We start from the raw sequence: 16,480 nt of genomic DNA on the forward strand, positions 1-16,480 counted from the left end.
AATTTTTCACTCTTTGTTTCATTGCAGCCATTTGCTAAAATCAAAAAAGTTCATTTTATTTCTCATTAATGTACACTCAGCACCCCATCTTGACAGAAAAAAACAGAAATGTAGAAATGTTTGCAAATTTATTAAAAAAGAAAAACTGATATGTCACATGGTCATAAGTGTTCAGACCCTTTGCTGTGACACTCATATTTAACTCACATGCTGTCCATTTCTTCTGATCCTCCTTGAGATGGTTCTACTCCTTCATTGGAGTCCAGCTGTGTTTAATTAAACTGATTGGACTTGATTAGGAAAGGCTCACACCTGTCTATATAAGACCGTACAGCTCACAGTGCATGTCAGAGCAAATGAGAATCATGAGGTGGAAGGAACTGCCCAAGGAGCTCAGAGACAGAGTTGTGGCAAGGCACGGATCTGGCCAAGGTTACAAAAGACTTTCTGCAGCACTTGAGGTTCCTGAGAGCACAGTGGCCTCCATAATCCTGAAATGGAAGAAGTTTGGGACGACCAGAACTCTTCCTAGACCTGGCCGTCCAGCCAAACTGAGCAATCGTGGGAGAAGAGCCTTGGTGAGAGAGGTAAAGAAGAACCCAAAGATCACTGTGGCTGAGCTCCAGAGATGCAGTAGGGAGATGGGAGAAAGTTCCAGAAAGTCAACTATCACTGCAGCCCTCCACCAGTCGGGGCTTTATGTCAGAGTGGCCCGACGGAAGCCTCTCCTCAGTGCGAGACGTATGAAAGCCTGTATAGTTTTTCAAAAAACACATGAAGGACTCCCAGACTGTGAGAAATAAGATCCTCTGGTCTGATGAGGCCAAGATTGAACTTTTTGGCGTTAATTCTAAGCGGTATGTGTGGAGAAAACCAGGCACTGCTCATCACCTGCCCAATACAGTCCCAACAGTGAAACATGGCGGTGGCAGCATCATGCTATGGGGGTGTTTTTCAGCTGCAGGGACAGGACGACTGGTTGCATTTGAAGGAAAGATGAATGCAGCCAAGAACAGAGATCCTGGAAGAAAACCTCTTCCAGAGTGCTCAGGACCTCAGACTGGGCCGAAGGTTCACCTTCCAACAAGATAATGACCCTGAGCACACAGCTAAAATAACAAGGAGTGGCTTCGGAACAACTCTGACCATTCTTGACTGGCCCAGCCAGAGCCCTGACCTCAACCCAAGTGAGCATCTCTGGAGAGCCTGAAAATGGCTGTCCACCAACGTTCACCATCCAACCTGCAGAACTGGAAAGGGTCTGCGAGGAAGAATGGCAGAGGATCCCCAAATCCAGGTGTGGAAAACTTGTTGCATCATTCCCAAGAAGACTCATGGCTGTACTAGCTCAAAAGGGAGCTTCTGCTCAACACTGAGCAAAGGGTCTGAATACTTATGACCATGTGATATTTCAGTTTTTCTTTTTTGTTTTTAATAAATTTGCAAAAATTTCTACTTTTTTTTTTTTTTGGTCAAGATGGGGAGCTGAGTGTACATTAAATGAGAAATGAACTTTTTTGATTTTAGCAAATGGCTGAAAATTTTAAAGGGGTCTGAATACATTCTGTACCCACTGTAGATAGATAAACAGCACTACAGGTAAAAGGAAAAATATATTTTTTTTATTTCGGGGTTAACGGTCCCTTTTTAAATTAACCAATAAAACAGTGTCATCTCTTCACCTGGTTCATCTTGTCTGACTTTTTTTTTTTTTTTTTTTTTTTCCAAACTAGGTGTGTGAGCACACTCAATACTAAAGGGGTGAGTCTTGAAGAAAAGATTAAAATTCTTATAATGCATGTACAGTTCATCAATATACTGTATACACACATTTCTAATAAAAAAAAAATCACTGAATTTCATGCCTACATCTCCCCTATGTTGCAAACTGAGGACAGTCCCCTTAAGTATAACATGTCAGGAGTTAAAACCTTATAAGCAAAGTTTAGGCCAGGGCAGTAAGGTAAATCTGAACAGTCGTGAGATAATTGGAATCTGAAAGCAGAAAAACATTCTTCTAGCAAAAATGTACCTCCATTGGATATTTTTTTTACTTCTTCAAGCGTTTAAAAAATGTATCGCAAAAGCAACAAAAAACAGAGGGAACAATCACTCATTTCAACTGGCCACTACCTGTAGACAAAACTGTAAGGGATCACAAGCCTTTGTCCATTAAAGGGGTACTTCAGTGAGTAGTATTGGACTCAGTTGGGGGACTAACAGACAGATTTTTGAAAAATGGTCAAAATCAAAGCATAAGAGGTATCAGTAATCAGGGATATGCTGACTTTTAGTTGTACTGACCATGACGAGTAAACTGACCTTTGAATTGGATCCTTAAAGGGGAACTTTAATTGATTTTACAGTTATCCAGTTTCTTATTACATACTTGTCTTGCCTTAATCATACCATCTCATACTATGTATAACTCAGTGAAATATTAGTTAACAGAGGTGCTAATAATCAAAATTCTGCCTGAAAGTATTTAAGTTATGAATGTATCACCTGTCTTAGAGATTTATGACAGCACGGGCTCGTGTTTGCTCTGGCACACGTTTCCGCTGTAGCAGATAATTTGGTTAACACCGAAACTGGGTTTTTGAATGACTGTAATTCTTGGATTATGTGCTAAATGGCAAAGCCAAGGATACAAGGGGCACCGGAAGAAACCACACCATCCAAGACTGCGAATAGTGCAAAGCTTTCTTCTTTCTGCGTCTGCATCATGAATGAATTAATTCATACAACGGGCACCATTTTCTCATCTAGTTATACTTGTTTCACTTTCATAGCGACATCACATGCAGGTGCATGCACTCAGTGGTTCTGACGCTGACACCACTTGAACAACCAGGATGACAGCATGCTTGATATTTAACTTCATACTCCACAGACTTGAGGCTTTACTTTATCTTGTGCCACAAATTTTGAAAATGTTTGTAAAAATGTAACCTCAATTCTTTTTGAGTACTGACCATAGACGGTGTAAAAGGTACTGACTAAAATGTGTCCTTAGCATCAAGTATGGAAAAGTTTCGAGTATTATAAAGTTGACATCAAATGGCTGGCAGATTCTTAGGCTTGTGTAGGCTTTGATCAGACATGTCCTGATCTCAATCAGAAACTTTTCTAGCTTTATACTGTATTTGAGCACAAATGCATTGTGCAGTTTGGCATATTTTGTTGAATGAGAAACAAGGCATTTAAGTCAGTGGACGGCCAGAGAAAGACCAAGGACATTCCCATCTTCCCCCGTACAAAACCACCCATTATGTTACTGAAGTTCCATACTTAGATCAAGCGAGCCAACTTCAATTTGCTGATGAAAGCCAAGAGATGTGGTTGAAAGCTCAGAAAAAGCTAGTATATGGACCTTGAGTTGAGAATATTTTGTAGAGGGGTTTAAATTTGTTTACAATATATTCTCAAAAAATAAGGTATTGAAAAAGTATTGTTTTGGTTATCTGTACCAAAACTCAGGTATACTATTGGTACCGATATTGTGAACATTTTAAAACACCCCACCCCAGTAAAAATAAAGGTGGATACCCTGTTTGTTTTGACCACCGTTCTATCACCCGATTAATATCTCCCTCACACCACACTGAAATAACAACATTTACACAGCCACAACTACCACGACCAATGAAAACAGGCGTCAGCTTGTTGAGAGAAGCTTCAATTTATTCACTGAAACTCAAACAGTGTGCGCCCACGGGACAGTCACTCATTCAGAATAATGAGAAAATGATTGTAAAAATCACAGTTTGTCTAATGTAGTCTCACTCAAATACACACATCACGCACACACGCACAGAGTTGGAGGAAAGACGTATGTCCAAAATCAGAAATCAGAGCTTTAGGAACAGACATGTTTTCAGGGAACGAATGTAATGATTGAATAAATTATGAAGGGGGTCAATTAAAAAACAAACAGTACTTCATCACACAGGAGAAATAAAAGTGCATGAACCAGACATCACAGACCCTTGATTTACTGGACATCCCAACTAAGGCAATAATATAAATGGACTGGCTCTGTGAGTAATTGCAGGATGCACACACACCAAGGGGCCAACCACGTTCAGTAAATCACATTAAATTAAAAAATTCTCAACCAAAGCAGGCACACAAACAGAATGAAATCTTCTCTAATTTGAAGGCTAAAAAAAAAAAAAAAAAAACCAACAACAAGGGAATCAAAAAATACATCTGACCTGAGCCCACCTTCCACCCCTCCCCACCCTGCATCTGGAAAAAAAAGGCTGCTGTATGAAAGGCCAGAGTCCAAAGGCTTTTGCTGATTTTCTGCCGTTAGTTTGAACCTGCAGACAGAAGCACACAGCAGTCCAACCGGGTCCTTTCCTCTACAACTCGTCTTTCTGTTTGACGTCGCCATCCTCCTCTTCTGTCCCAGCGTCATCGTCCGTCTCCTCGTCGTGCTCTCCCTCTTCCTCCTCATCCTCCTCGCCGTCTTCCTCCTCCTCCTCCTCCTCCTCACCTTCAGTGTCCTTCTTGCTCTTCTCCTCCTCCTCCCTCAGTTTCCTCTCCATGTCCTCCTGCTCCTCCTTCATCTTCTTCTCTGGTTCCTGGTGGGCAAAGAAGACAAGTTGCTTTAATGTCCTGTTAATGTAACAGGAATACGGTGTTTAAGCTGACAATGCTGAATACTATTTGATGGGTATTTTGATGTCATGACATTTTGATTCATGTCACACTGCAGATGACAATTTCTTTTGGATTCAATAAAAAATCTGTTCTTTATGTACGCTAAGTTTGACATGCGTTCTTGGGAGTTAAATTGTGGCAAGCTGATGTCCAAATTGAAACCAGTTTGGCAGCACCAGATATTACATTTTGACTCTGAAACCAAAGTTTATCTTCCAAAACGAATTCCATTCTCTGCTCAAGTCTTGCTTATGGACACTTCAGCGTGTGGACTGGAGCCAGAGACCACCACCCTGCGTTTAATGACTGACCTACTCTACCACTAGAGCTACAGCTGGCCCTGAATTAGGACTGTTCTCCCCGGGGATGACCACAGACACTGACTGTAAATCATCAAATCGGTTGCTAATCTAGATCGCAGGCCAGTTCCAAGCTCCTAAGATGACCGTTGACAGGCCGTCATCTCAGGAGCTAGCCTGTGAGCTAGACCTAGCCTAACGCGCTAGTAGGCCATCACATCTGTGGAATCAGACCCAATTTTCAAGAAGGCAGTGTTTGGCCAAATCAGCAAATCAGTTTTAGGATTGAAGAGAAAAAAAAAAAAAAAAAAAAAAAAACAGTTGTGGGTCTGGCTGCCCTCTGACATTGCTGCGGTTTGAAATGCATGCTGGGACACCTGTCTACCCCAAGTTCAAACAAGTCAGCGCAAAGGCATCCTGAATAAAATGGGCAGAGCAAGAACACTTCATGCATTTGGACCGTACTTGGATAAATGTGGGACAGTACAGTGACCATGATGATGATAATTTCACAAGTCGGCGAGAACACGAGTACACACACTGAGGAAAGCCTTGTAACTTTTTTTGTTGCATTTTCCCCCCTTTTGTCAAAATGTGTAATGGCCAGTCCCCGACACACTGCACTCCTCGTCACTACTAACAATTACTGTTTCCTGATGTGCTTCACCAGGCAACCCTGAACAAGTACACGCCAGTGGCACAAAAACACTGTGATCCCAAGCTGGCTTCCCACCTGCCATGTTCATTGAAATACACAAGCAAGGAGGAAGTAGTGCTACTGGGAATCAGGGAATCATCTTTGCGGTGGTGGGCGAGAACTTTGGGCTACTTTTCTTCACTTTCAATTGAATAGCTCTAGGCACTTATGATGAGTATTTGTTTATTTTTGACATTTCAAAAACTAAACACATAAGCTAATCAATTAAACAAAAATCAATAGATTAATTGGTAATGTATAGTAGGTTCTACACATATTATTGAAGTACAGTCCTACCTTAGTAGCTCCCCAGGTTTCCTTCCCAAACTCCTGTGCTTCTTTGACATCGTCAGTGATCAGGAAGTTGTCAAAGATGGTGCCAGATTTAACCTGAACAAAGACACCAAACACATTAACATTATTTACTCAAGAATCCAGATAACTGATTATTCTTCTTATCTTGTTTCAACTCAATTGTATCATCGATTTTTACCACACAGCATGAAACAAGTCTGTACGTATTCAGTTATTACAGCTCTCAGTGGGTGAGTAGTACCCGTTACCTGCCACAGATCCAGGCCCAGTACTCCAATGTTATCAAACTTGTACATGGTGGCGTCATGAGTGTACTCTGGGTTGTCAATCTCAGGGTGGACCCAGGCTCCCTTGTAGGCAGGGTTGTCAGTCTGCTTGGGTTTCCATTCACCCTGCAAAGACAACACGAGAGGGGTTAGGGCTAGTGATGGTACTGGTTATTAGACAAATTCCATGATAAGTAATTCTACCCCCCTACCCAAACCCTAACCCTTAAAAATACATTAATTTCTTCTCACAATCTCACAAGGATTTCAAATGGTGATCAATCATTTGGTCTACCTTATACTCTGGGTTGGTGATCATTGGAGGTTCCCACTCTCCATCCATGTCCTCGTCCCAGTCGTCAGGCTTCTTGGCATCAGGGTCAGGAATGGTCTCTGGCTTGTCCCAGTCCTGGAAGACAGCAGATTTGGAGTTACCACTTATCTCCTAATTGTATAACATAGTTAACATCATAAAACAGGAATGTGACCTGGGCCCTGTACATGGACAACTTCATTTGATTGTAGATTATTTGACACACTAATTTTGTTATGAACACCAATAGTGTAATATAGGTTAAATTATGATTATAGATGAGAACATGTAAGATCTAGAGAAATCGTCAAGATCTGTAATTATCACACAATAAAGAGTAAAATATCTATACATGATAAAATTAAATTAGTACACTTAAAAATCAAAAGACAAATTCAGCATCGAACGACTGGTTGCATAAATATGAATTTTGGATGGGAATTTCTCACCTAAACACAAAGTGTATGAAACAATCGAAACAATCAAATATTTTTTGTTAAATGTCAGTCTACATTAGAATTTTGGTTTTAGAATGCCTTTCATTTGCTTTACAGGCTTACAAGGTTACAGTCGGTTTCATTTCATAAATAGAAAATGTATAGTGTAAAATACTGTGGGTTCCTCAGCTTTAAACAAACTCCTACCATGGTCCTGCAGTGAAAATGTCCCATCTGTAGCCAAAGCACCATGCCAGCCAATACAATCACATGCTCACAACTCAGCCAATCATGTGATCATGTTGCCTTTTTGTTTTTCAAAATAAGAGTGCACTGTTATTCAACATAACTTCATCCAAGAATAACAAATTAAACCTCCAACTGTGTTCAAAGAACCAGGTTAACATTGATTACTTAGGCTCTAATTGCGGCTTTAATTCTCTGGGTGTTTTGAGCAACAACATGATGGGCCATGGCCTTTGCTAGCCTGACAGATCTGGCCCAACAGATAACTTACTGTACATAGTATGTGTAGTTGGTGTGGAGTCGGCACTCGGTTTCCCCAAACATGACACTTCCAGTCCTGTCAAGACTATGTATACCACTGTTTATAGTCATTATGTGAAGCTGATTGCCCTTTAGATGAACCACTTTACCCACTCAATCTGAATACAAACTGTGCTCGTAAATTACCATTAATCCAGACGCTATGGTCAGATTAGCTCTGCAGTATGAAATCTTGAACAGCAACTCAGTTTGATGACTGTTCCTAAGATATGTAAGTGTATTAGCATATATAATGTGAGATTTCTAGCACAACACTGTTCAGGCAGTCCGACAAATCACCCTCAGCCAGTCATATATGATTGTTGATCATGGTTTCAACTCTCTATTCATTTTGCCTTTATTTAAAAATAATAGCCCACTGTTATTCAAGATAACTTCATCCAGAATTGACAAAACAAGCCTCAAAATGTCTTAAAAGAACCAAATTAGCTGGATGAGAACTAACAGGATTATTTTAGCCTGATAACAGCATGTTAGCCTGGATTAGTAAACCGCGTTTAAAGAACAGGATTTGAGAAAGTTCCAGTTTTTAAAGTTAACCAAACATCTTGGTAAACCTATTTATTGGAACTAGCCCAGGGGTACACCCTGGGACATGCATTCAAAAGCAAGTTTCAAAGAGTTTCATATATTGTATGCTGTAAATAATTACACTGAAAACCAAAGCCATGATATGTGAAGTTAAACTGATAACTACCTCAGGCTTGGTGTCACTGGGGTCGTCGATCTTGGCCCTGTCGTCCCAGTCACTGGGTTTCTTAGCCTCTGGGTCCTTGATCTTCTTCGGGGGCAGCATGTCCCAGTCGTCCTCCAGGGAGCCAGACTCCACCTTCTCATTGTTGATCCTCACCTCATATGTCTGGTCTGGATTCAGGATCAGCGTGTACAGATGGGTCAGCTCGTCATCCTAGAGAGGCGGAATTTAGAGTGAGCAACAATCTTTAAATTCATGTTCACAAAAGTCAAAAATCAAAACTATTCAACAGGCTTTATGCAGTAGCTACCTTGCATTTGATGTCTTTCTTGATGAGGTGGTTCTGGCCCTTGTAGTTGAAGATCACGTGAACCTTCTTTGTGCTGTATCCACAGATGTCAGGCCCTGGAGTCACAGATCATGTCATGTCATTTATTTAATTTCCTTTATTTAACATTATAAAAAGAATCAGAGTAATGACTACATTAGAAACAGCTGTATGTAAAAAATACTCGTCAGGAAAATGCATCAAGCATCCTTCCAAGTGCTCTCTCCTCAAACCCTTGTGTTCTGTGGTCCGGCCTCTACAAGACAAGCATGACTCACCAAACATGATGTAATACTGCGAGTCTCCGTGCATGTTGCTCTGGTCGAGGTCAGAGGGGAAGATCTTGACGTAGCCACCTCCGCAGTCAATCTTCTGCTCGTGCTTGATGGTGAACTGGATGACCAGGGGTTTTCCCTCGTTGCTAAAGGGCTCAAAGCGGGCCGACAGGGCGTAAAAGCGGGCGTCCTGGCTGGTCTGGATACCTGGTGTAGGTACAGATAAGAAAAAAATAGGAGTGAACCAATTCATGGCTTTTGGGACTGGGATTGTGTCTTCAGTTTTTGGACCCAGCACAGCACTGTTAAACTTTAACCTTTTCACCAAGTTTGTGTAACATGGGTAAGTTAACATCTACAGATTACAGTATGTTAATTATGTAGGTGAAAAAGTTACATAGCAACCGCCAGTTGGTACTAACGTTAGCAAAACAAACGCCGACATGGTGATCAATACCCGAAAGTGGAAGCCCTGTTTGATACAAAGTAGCCGATATAACTTACAGCATGGCTACTTATCAAAGATAATTTTAAATTGACAGGAAATATTGATTTAAAATTAGGGTATTTCATTAACTTGTTGTTTGCGTTACAAAAACTAGCAAAGGCTTAGTGGTAGAGCGGGTCGTCCACCAATCGGAACGTCAGCGGTTCGATCCTGGCTTGCCCCAGCCCACATGTCGAAGTGTCCTTGGGCAAGACACTGAACCCCAAAATGTGCCTTCGGTGTGTGAGTGTGTGTGAATAATAACTTCTTTGAACTGATGAGCAGTTGGCACCTGCCATCAGTGTGTGAATGGGGTGAATGTGATATGTAGTGTGAAGCGCTTTGAGTGGTCGGAAAGACTAGAAAAGGTGCTTTACAAGTACAGTCCATCTACCAGTATCAACCGTCAGTTGAATCGTTCAGCTACCTAACTTTCTCTTCTTGCCGCTGTCGCCAAGTGCTTGCTCATGGTGGGATTTGTTGGGTCTCTGTAATTAATATTATAAAGAGTACGGTCTAGACCTGCCCTGCAGGAAAAGTGCAATGAGATAACTTCTGTTATGAATTGGCGCTATATAAATAAAATTGAAATTGAACTTCATATTTTGTGTAGCCAACACATTTTTTTCTATATACATTTTTACGGCGCCTGCTGTAAATAGGAGCCCTGCTTCTCCTACTAAAGAGACTGGAGCAACAATCCCGACAGGAGAGGAGGAGGCGAATTTGGGTGCAGCACATCAACCAACGCAGCTGATTAAAAAGCAACAAGGTGCTTTTTAATCAGCTGGTTGCAGAGCTGCAGTTTGAAGGCGAGCTTCACCGCAGATACTTCAAGATGACTCCACAGCAAACTGACCATGTCCTCTCCATCGCAGGCACTGAACTTCAGAGGCAAAATCCAAACTTCAGGGAATCCATTGAACCTAAACAACCGCTTGCTGTAGCACTGCGGTAACTGTTTTATTTCACTTGCTTTTATAATGTTTATAGTTTAGGCCTATAAAATGTCATAGGGATTTCAGATAAAGTGGATCTTATATTTGGCATACAAAATAACTGCACTATACCTACAGTATAAATATACAGTAAATTTCAGATCCAGTAAAGTATACACTCAGTTTCAGTTATATGAACAGGATAATTCCTTTTTTTTTATTATTTCATTAAACATCAGCTGGGGCAATTAATTAACTATTTAAGTATAGTTTATTTAATAGCTATACTTATAATTAAAAATATTTTGAACAATTAATTAATTAAATCATATATACAGTATAGTATAGTAGCCTATAGTATAGCTTACAATAAATATAACCAAAGTAGCCATTACATCAAACATCAATTACCTTTAAAAAGTAAAACCAGACAATTAATGTACCACCAGTAGTGGGGCAAAAGACAAAAAGTTGCTATTAGCCTTAACAAAAGGTAATACTATGCATCCAAAGTAGCCTGTTCTCCAGGTCAGTGAAGTGAGAAGCAGTGCTCTCGCCATTTTCCTCCCAAGCCTCCTGACTTCTTGCTCTGTTCATGTATTGAGACCTTTGCGTTGGAATGGATGGGGCTTGATGTATGGGCTGAAAGCCTTGGGTGTGGTGGTATGGCTGCTGGCAAAGTAATACATTTCATCCTCTTCTTGTGGCACATGTGGTTGCGCCAGAGGATCCTGGACCTTGAATCTCTTGGCAGGCTTTGCCCCCCACTGCAGGAGGTTTCAGCTCGGGATTCTTGCTCTTGAATGTCCTCTTGTAAAGGGCGAGGGACAGTTATGGGCCGACATGTATGAGAAGTTCCCTCACCAACATCCTCTGAGTCCATCCCACCGCTCAAATCGATAGCTTCCCAGGAGTCATCTGTGGCACACATTATCCAGGCTGCTTCTTGAGCTAAGAGATTAATTAAATATATAATCTGCAATTATTTAAATTTAATAGAGGATGTTATGTCAAATGTATGTATGTATGTAAAAGTAGAAAACGAACATACACTGGAAATCAAAGCTCCAACAGTATTTGTGCAATGTTTTGACTGTGAGGCTCTTCGTCAGGCGGACTCAACTTTGCCTGACATTGCACAAATGCATACTGTAGAAGATGTGATTTTCAGTGGTCAGTCATTGTTCATTGTTCAGTATTTGCAAACTTACCTTCTTGGCTGTACATGGGATAGCAGAAATGACATAACTTGAGTGTGTTTCCACTCCCTTTGGGATCCTCCTGCTGATCCCCTCTTGGGTTTTGTTATTTTGTTCTTCACCAACTGATCTCTTAAATATTTTCACTGATTTTGGCAGTCCACAGCTGTTGATACAAACAAGTTGATCAGTTAAAACACGCACATTTTAAAAAGTAATAATAATTGCATTGTAATGTATACATCAGTTAACAATTTACAACTTTTTTTCTACCGGTTCCTAGTTACTGGAAAGTCCTTCAGAAGCCTGGCATACCGACGAGGAAGGTAAACTGTGGCAGCCTCAGTCTACATGACTTGCAGAACAGTCATGAGGCTAATGATGGAGACCTACATCCTAAAGCCAACAGAGGATGCATGGAGAGAGATTGCAGCATGTTTTTTGGCAAAAGTGGAATTTCCCAAACTGCAGTGGAGCCGTCTATGGCAAACTGAAGATCCAGGGAGGCATTTGATGTACGGGAGTTGCTCTGCCAATGCTTCAACTCCCCTGAAGGAAGCGTCTCGTGGCAGGACAGAATGATCTCCTAAACCAAAAGGCCAATTCGACAATTTCAGTGGCTAAATTGGGCTAGCGCATGGCACAGCATAAGACATAGGCCAAATGATGAATGTATGATGAATTTATAACAAATATGTATTTGTCAATGTTGAAATGTCAGTGCTGACCGCTGTCAGCACCCTCTTATTTAAGACTGCCATAAGAAACTCTGAATAGTTTATTTAATGTTAATAATGTTATTATTTGTTTATTTGTTATTGTTGTTTGCTTTGATAATTATATCAAAAAATAAGAAGAAGAACATTTTAATCCAAGGTTTAAGACAAGGTTCTTTTCATTTCAACTCTGTTGCTTTTACTTGTCAAGAGCTACTTATCAGTGAGTTATCCAGTTACAGTGGGTCTGAATAACAATTCTAGCCAAAGCTACTGGATTAACAATTCTTAAAGTACAACATTATTTAGTATTAATCAGTACTTAAAAGTAACTAAGTACATTCACTCAAGTCATGAGTTTTGAGGTACTTGTACTTTACTTGAGTATGTATAGTTTGTTATTTTATACTTCTACTCCACTACAATTCAGAAGCAAAAATTGTACTTTTTACTCCACTATATGTATTTGATAACTAGTTTGCAGAGTTATATTAATACTACAAAATCTAATCAACAATTAAATAATGATGTATTATTTATAGGTTAAGATAAGACTTTATTAATCCCTGATAAAGACCCAGTCGTATTTAAAGAAATTAAAATAAAACTCCACCTTTACCAGCTGCAACATTAAAGTGATGTTAACATGAATTAATCAATAATTATAATCCAATACTGTAATATACATCAGCATAATGAGTACTTTTACTTTTGGCACTTTACGTAAGTATATTTTGATCCTAAAACTTGAATACTTAAGTAACATTTGAATGCAGAACCTTTACTTGTAAAAGAGTATTTCTACACTGCAGCATTGCTATCTTTACTCAAGTCAAAAATTTGAATACTTCTTCCACCGCTGGTATTAATGTTTACATTTTACAGTAGGCTATTTAAAATTCCTCTAGACATGCTTTAGCTATGTCTGCTGCAACATCTACAGGCCTAGCGCTGCACATTTTCCCTTTGTATTTACACATCCTCCACACTTCCCACAAATAAAGACGGTATAAAATCCAAGGCATTATAAAGTAGGCCTACATACTGTATAAGAGCTCATTTAGCGACATGATGATATATCAGATTATGATCAATACATAAACTAATAAATAGCCAGAAATATAAAACTACTGCCTACTGTATATTGCAGTAGCATTCAGGTGTAGGCAATGCAGTTATAAACATGTTAAAATAGCTAGCTAACATAGAATGTAGCCTATTGAAATGATCACTTACCTGAGGCTCCAGCTGCTAATGAAATCTTTCTCCCTGCTGCATCTCTTCTCAGGTTGGCCTTGTAGTGGGTGTCACTTGGGTCATAACAATTTAAATTTCTCTACTTCAATAATCATCTTTTTTTCATCCATTGTTTATCCCTAGTTTGGTAACCAACGAGTTTATCTTGGTAACTGATGAATTTGGCAATGTATTCTGATCCACAGACCTGCCATCTCCATGGCAACATGTCTTATCTGAGTTTCCAGGGAGTTAACGTTAGGTCAATACGCTCTGATCACTCAGCTTTTTTATTTTTATTTACTTGTCTCATTTCCCTGTCATTCAGTCTGCACACCTCACGTAAAAAATACAAATAGAAGACTGGTGTATGTTTACGCTTCAGAGCGGATCTCCGCACGCCTGACGCGCTGCTGTCACGCCTGGTGGTCAGCTCATTGATCCCAGCGGAAGCGTCGTGTTCCAGCAGCCGCTCCAGCCTGCCGCTCCAGCCTGCCGCTTCAGCCTGCCGCTCCAGCTGCCGCTCCAGCCTGCCGCTCCAGCCTGCCGCTCCAGGCTGCCGCTCCAGGCTGCCGCTTCAGGCTGCCGCACACACCGCCTGTTCACTGTCTGCACGCGGAGCAAGGGGAGAGGCGCGAGCCGCGGCTGGCAGAAGAGCCGAGGATTGTGATCACTCTGAGCAGCACGCATGCGGATGAATTACAGCGCAATGTATTTGAATATATTTCTCGCCTTTGTGATGGTCTGAAAAGTCACTAAATCTAGCCAAGTTTGCACAGTGTGTGTGGTGAAGCTGCCTGAGCCCCGCCCACGGTGAAACTCCACACAGCGAGCAGATGACAAGCCAGAAGCAGCGCGTGTGTCCATTCGGAGCCGTGCGGCAGGACGGGAGCCCTGCTGGGCATTCTGACGTCAGGCCGGCTCAAATGTGCGACAGTCTTATGTAAACAAACACGCACGTAAACACACGGGCAGTATGAGGTCTGCAAAAATGATCCCGGGCATGTCCACATATGTACAATAAGCCAATAACATAATTATGGCGTCAGTTGAAAATGTGTTTAGGAATACGCATCACTAAAGTACAGTATCAACTGACACATTTAGGGTTGACGTGGAATCTTGTGTCAAAAACGTAGTTTCAGTTTTCTGTTAAATATTTGTAAATTAATTTGTGTTTAACTACCACAGAGTAAACCCGTGGCCTAGGAGTACTCCAGCAAAGAAAAGTGTGCCCAATGTATTACGAGCTGGGAGTGTTAATAGGGGCCCAGTGGCAAATCTTTGCCCCAAGGCCCCAAGGCCCCCTGGAAGGTTATTCCAGGCCTGGATATAATATGAGCACATACTGTACAGGCCAATTCCTTGTATTTGTAGTGGCTGTGCTGAAAGCAGGTCGTATACACAAACCTTATTTGCATGGTAAGGCACCATCTGCAAGTATATCAGTAGAGATATGCAGATGCACCCATTTCAGACAAATCCATTTGGATCAATTGTCTCGATGATAGAATATATAAGAATTACCTTTATCAGCTTCAGCATCCCCATAGAACTTTCCAGCGCTCAGTTTCCATTGGCCATAGTCTGACTTGTGCTTCGACTCCAGCCAGCGGCTCTTCCATCCATCTGAAACACAGCAATCCAACTCAACCGGTTACTGCCTGCCTTTTCCTGTTAGTTGACACAATATAACCAAACTACATTACACGTCTATTATACTGCTTACTCCAGACACATCCTTAAAATTGCTCTACTGCATTTACACACTACCACAATAACAAGACTTCAAAATAAAAGCGGAACCTTTGAGGAAATTCAGTTTTATTTATACAGCGCCAGTTCATAACAGAAGTTCTCTTATTGCACTTTTCCTGTAGAGCAGGTCTAGACCGGACTCTTTAGAATATTAATTACATTTACAACTGATTTACCACTCATACTGTTTTTCAGTCTACATTTTAATAGTTTCGATCATTCAAATGTTATCTTGATAGTTAACAGGGCTACGGGCTTTTGTTTGGTTTTTTTTTAATTATAATTCCTTCGAAGTTCTACTTTTATTCTCAGCGGTTCGGCACATTGAGGACAGTCAGCAAGTAGTTCCAACAGAAAAGCCTGCCAACAGCACTGCAGCCTAACTGGAGTTCACCTGGAAGCCTCAATGCGGTCCGGCGCAATATCAAAAGTGAAAGAACATTTGTACGCGCTTAATTATTTGGAATTCCCACTGCTTGACTAAATTCAGACAACCTCCATTTTAAAAATGAATATTAGAACATTTACTTAACTGCTGTATTACGCTACTTAACTTAACATTATCTCTCACTTAACTAATAGACATAGCGTGGCCTAGCCTATTATAATGGGTTAAATTACTGCAGTAATGTCATTTTAAAAGAAATATGTTCTTTAAAAAGCCAGATATTGAAGAGAAAGTACCAAATGATACTGTTCAAGTCAGTTCAGCCAGCCACTTTCACAACACAATCATTCATCCATAGAACAAGAAGACAAATTGGCTATACTGCACCTCCATCCAGAAACTGCTCCTTGAAGTAGACAGTAGCGTCAACAGCGACAGCTATGGATGCAAAAACTGCAAGAATCGCCACTGGAAGCTTCATGTTGGCAGCCTCTGTCCGGTGCCAGGCAGGGAAAGAGCAGATTTGAGGTGAAATCAGCTAATAAAGCCTGGAGGAAATGTAACCTGAGAATTTCAACAGCGACGAGCCCTGCACAGATGGCCGCGGATCATTGGACGAGCGTCTCGCCAATGAAATGAGACCACGAGTTACTTTTCGGGAACGTTCGGGTTGAATCGGACGAAGATCGGAAAGGAGCGGAATGGGTCCCTGTGCTGCGGCCATGGACGTGTAAAGACAACGGCTGCGGTCGAAAAGTCCCTCCTATGTCTTTTCCTAAACACTTTTCCTTGACCTCGATGGAAAACGTCATGAGGTCAAGGAGAGATGTGAAGGAAGATGTGAATTCATAAGGACATGAGAGACAACCGAATCCGACTGCACTTTTACACTAGGCGAC

At 41.0% G+C, this 16,480-nt stretch overlaps 1 protein-coding gene and 1 long non-coding RNA gene across 3 annotated transcripts; both read right to left on the reverse strand.

The window, feature by feature from the left end:
- Positions 1-3,663: 3,663 nt before the first annotated feature.
- On the reverse strand, positions 3,664-16,186 carry calr3a (calreticulin 3a). The gene is made up of 9 exons (XM_044199672.1): positions 15,969-16,186; positions 14,963-15,064; positions 8,863-9,066; positions 8,567-8,661; positions 8,260-8,469; positions 6,541-6,654; positions 6,228-6,371; positions 5,962-6,054; positions 3,664-4,589 (listed from the first exon to the last, which is right to left on the reverse strand). The coding sequence occupies exons 1-9, from the start codon at positions 16,060-16,062 to the stop codon at positions 4,368-4,370; spliced, it is 1,278 nt and encodes a 425-aa protein (XP_044055607.1). The 5' UTR covers positions 16,063-16,186; the 3' UTR covers positions 3,664-4,367.
- On the reverse strand, positions 9,611-14,956 carry LOC122877732. 2 transcript variants are annotated; one of them, XR_006378321.1, is made up of 3 exons: positions 13,436-14,956; positions 11,496-12,069; positions 9,611-11,235 (listed from the first exon to the last, which is right to left on the reverse strand). It is a non-coding gene; the product is annotated as an uncharacterized LOC122877732 (long non-coding RNA). The 2 variants fall into 2 exon arrangements; XR_006378320.1 differs by having other exon boundaries at positions 11,496-11,649; positions 11,757-14,956.
- Positions 16,187-16,480: the final 294 nt, after the last annotated feature.

This window comes from Siniperca chuatsi, linkage group LG6 (genome assembly GCF_020085105.1).
Source record: "Siniperca chuatsi isolate FFG_IHB_CAS linkage group LG6, ASM2008510v1, whole genome shotgun sequence".
Taxonomy (NCBI): domain Eukaryota; kingdom Metazoa; phylum Chordata; class Actinopteri; order Centrarchiformes; family Sinipercidae; genus Siniperca; species Siniperca chuatsi.

What these genes read in the sequence shown, in the direction of transcription:
- calr3a (XM_044199672.1), bottom strand. Translation starts at nt 16,062, where the DNA reads ATGAAGCTTCCAGTGGCGATTCTTGCAGTTTTTGCATCCATAGCTGTC. An exon ending in GGAGCAGTTTCTGGATGGAG is followed by an intron (nt 15,065 to 15,968) that starts GTGCAGTATAGC and finishes GCTGTGTTTCAG; the next exon opens with ATGGATGGAAGAGCCGCTGG. An exon ending in CCAGTGACACCAAGCCTGAG is followed by an intron (nt 6,655 to 8,259) that starts GTAGTTATCAGT and finishes GCTGTCTTCCAG; the next exon opens with GACTGGGACAAGCCAGAGAC.